A 2,971-nucleotide genomic window follows, 5' to 3' on the forward strand; every position below is an offset into this window, starting at 1 on the left:
GATATGTGACAGGTATATATACATATAATTTTTTTGTCTTTAACTAGAAATACGAGCAAACCTGTCTCCTGCTATTTCAGGAAGAAGTCTCACTGACTTTTCAGCCCAGAGAGGGAAGAGAAAACCAAGGTGAAACTAATACCTAGGGGAGAGAGGAGGAACTCTCAGGCTGAAGCAGGAAGGGGGAGGGAATTCCAGGGTACAATTTGGAAGTACACTAGAATCAGAGATGGAGTTTTTTTTGTTTTGGTTTTTTTTTAAATATTTATTTATTTATTTGGCTGCGTTGGGTCTTAGTTGCAGCACGTGGGATCTTTATTGTGGCACGCAGGCTTCTCTCTAGTTGTGGCACATGGGCTTAGTTGCCCCAGCATGTAGGATCTTAGTCTCTCAACCAGGGATCAAACCCGTGTCCCCTGCAGTGGAAGGCAGATTCTTTTTTTTTTTTTTTTTAGGTTCACTAACTTTATTTAAAAAATCATAAAACATTTCTTACAAAAAAGCATCACATTCTGCACACCGCTCTGAATAGATGCCAGGGACATATGGACTATTGTTACTTTTCCTCCCTGTCCCACCCCTCCAGATGTTACAGCGACCACAAAGCAAAGTGTTCACAATAATTAGACGGGGGGACTTTTTTTAAACCACCAACAATGAACAAAAATTAAAATTCACTCTGCCGCTGTTTCAAAATTTCAGTGTTAGTTTTTGCATACCCTCCCCCAACTCCCAACCCTGTTTGTAAGGAACTAAAACATTTCATCTGGTGAACAGCAAAGATTTCACTACACCTCAAATTCAGAACACCTACAAGGTAGAGGAATGTTGGCTTTTTAAACGGAAGCAGATTTAAAAAAAAAAAAAGATGCAGGACTCCTTCAGTTCTTCATTAGTCTTAGAAAAATTTTCCAGAATACTGCTTCACACTGTTCTGCAGCAAATACTGTGCATTCCGTATCTGGTCCTGTGTTCCTGTAACGGTAATGACCTGATCTTCGGACCCTTCTAAAGGCTCATCAATTTTGATTGAAGCTCCTGACTCATGACGGATTTGTTTCATCTGCTGACCACCTTTGCCAATAATCGATCCAGCCAAATCTTTGGGAATAGTTACTTGTGTAGTAATAATAGGTCTGCCAAGATCACCATATGAGCCACGACCTCCAGCATAGGAATAATCACATCCAGAGCTACCCTGTGGTTCATAAGCCATCTGCCACTCTGATGGGCTCCATGCATCTATTGCAGAGTCCCAGGTTTCATCAGCACTGAAACCAACCATGCCATCATAACGGTCTCCAGGTCTCCCTCTTCTGTCATAGGCCATTAGATCTCCTCCTCTAGGTGGTGGTGGTGGAGGAAGAGGAAGATTCCGAGCTCTGCCACCACCCAGACCCCCTCGTCCAGGAGGAGGTGGAGGAGGTCCTGGACAGGCTCCTATCATCACAATCTCTTCTGGATGGAGGCATGGGACGCCCAGGCCGACCAGGAGGCATTCTGTCAAAACCACCTCTTCCCCGCATGGGAAATCCCATGGGACGTCCACAGCGGTCATCGACCATCATTGTAAAACCACCATAATCATAGATTTCGTCGTAAAATTTGGGATCATAAGGCTGAGCATGTCCTTTGATGCGAGACTCTGATATAAGATCAAGGATGATCTTTATGCACTCTACAACCCTATCAGGTTTTCCTCCAATAAGAACGAATCTGTCAGTGGGTTGAGGACAACGTTCCTGGAAAAGCTTGATTGTTGTCTGAGTGGTCTCTCGAAGTTCTTTGATTTTAGCACCTTTGACGCCAATAATTCCTCCAGCCAGACTCTGATGAATCAACAGTCTCAACTCACAGTCAAAGTCGCTTCCTTTACAGTGTTGGTAATTTAAGCATTCCACAGCATCAGATTCGAGCGGGAGCTGGCTGGTTGCAGTTGGTGATGGCAACTGCAGGCCCTCTTCCAAGGTAGGGATGATTTTCTTCAGAATTTCTCCAATTGTTTCAATATTAGCACTGTTCAGTATGCGCTCGGGGCCACTGCTGTCTGGGGCTGAAACACTGGCATTGTAGTCTGTACGGAGAGCCTTAATATTCTTGCTTCCTTTTCCAATCACTGCCCCAGCATTCTTGCTCTGCAGCAGAATGAGTAATTCAACCATCTCATCAGTGTTTCTAGATCTTTTAAAAACTTGTTCCTCTTCGTATCTTTAGCAGGGCGTTTATCAAATCCGCCACTGGTTTCGGTGTTGGGAAGGGTTTCCTCTGGCTGTTCAGTTTCCATTTTCTTGTATTAAAGGGACACACCAATCAGTTATTAAATATATCCTTGCAGGGCAGAACTGAAGTGTTCTGGGCGGGACCAACTGACACCCTAGTGCTGCAGTAACCGGGCAAGGCTACCGTCCCTATCGGAAGGTGGATTCTCAACCACTGGACCACCAGGGAAGTCCCAGGGATGGAGCTTTTGAAAATGGGATGCCTGAGCCATACTCCAGACCAATTAAATCAGAATTTCTGGGCATGGCCGTGATGTAGGTGTAACAAACCCAGTTAGAAGTAGTTGGAGGAGTAATAGTTACAAGAGAAGACCTTTAAAAAATAAGGTTGCAGTTATCAGCTGCCAGCAGACATTGTTTTGAGAATAGCTGGTGACATCCCAAGTCTGACACAGCTCAGAAAACTCAAGTTCTTGGCAATACAAGAACTTGTCTAAAATCACACCCATAGTGTCACCTAGTTATTTCCTTGGATGTCTGAACCACAGCTACTCCATTTTGACTTTTAATTGTAATTCTCTCCTTAATAGCCAAAGCAGATGTCACTGTTAATGATGTTAGTGTTTCTCTGGGTATGAGAAGAGACAAGAGTTTGGGCTCATAAAATCTTCTCCTGAAAAGATCTAACTATCTGAAGGCTTGTTCTGCCAGTTTTTCCCAGAGCACAGAGTGCCTCATTCCTGATCTCCACC

The 2,971-nt window shown here is 44.0% G+C and overlaps 1 protein-coding gene across 1 annotated transcript; it reads right to left on the minus strand.

The window, feature by feature from the left end:
• Window positions 1-627: 627 nt before the first annotated feature.
• On the minus strand, window positions 628-2,580 carry LOC307182173 (heterogeneous nuclear ribonucleoprotein K-like). Its single transcript, XM_079913396.1, is given in 3 exon segments — window positions 628-1,430; window positions 1,432-2,206; window positions 2,209-2,580. Coding segments are annotated over 3 exon segments (1,383 nt in total). The 5' UTR covers window positions 2,285-2,580; the 3' UTR covers window positions 628-898.
• Window positions 2,581-2,971: the final 391 nt, after the last annotated feature.

Source organism: Stenella coeruleoalba (assembly GCF_951394435.1).
Source record: "Stenella coeruleoalba genome assembly, chromosome: 2".
In the NCBI taxonomy this organism is placed as follows: domain Eukaryota; kingdom Metazoa; phylum Chordata; class Mammalia; order Artiodactyla; family Delphinidae; genus Stenella; species Stenella coeruleoalba.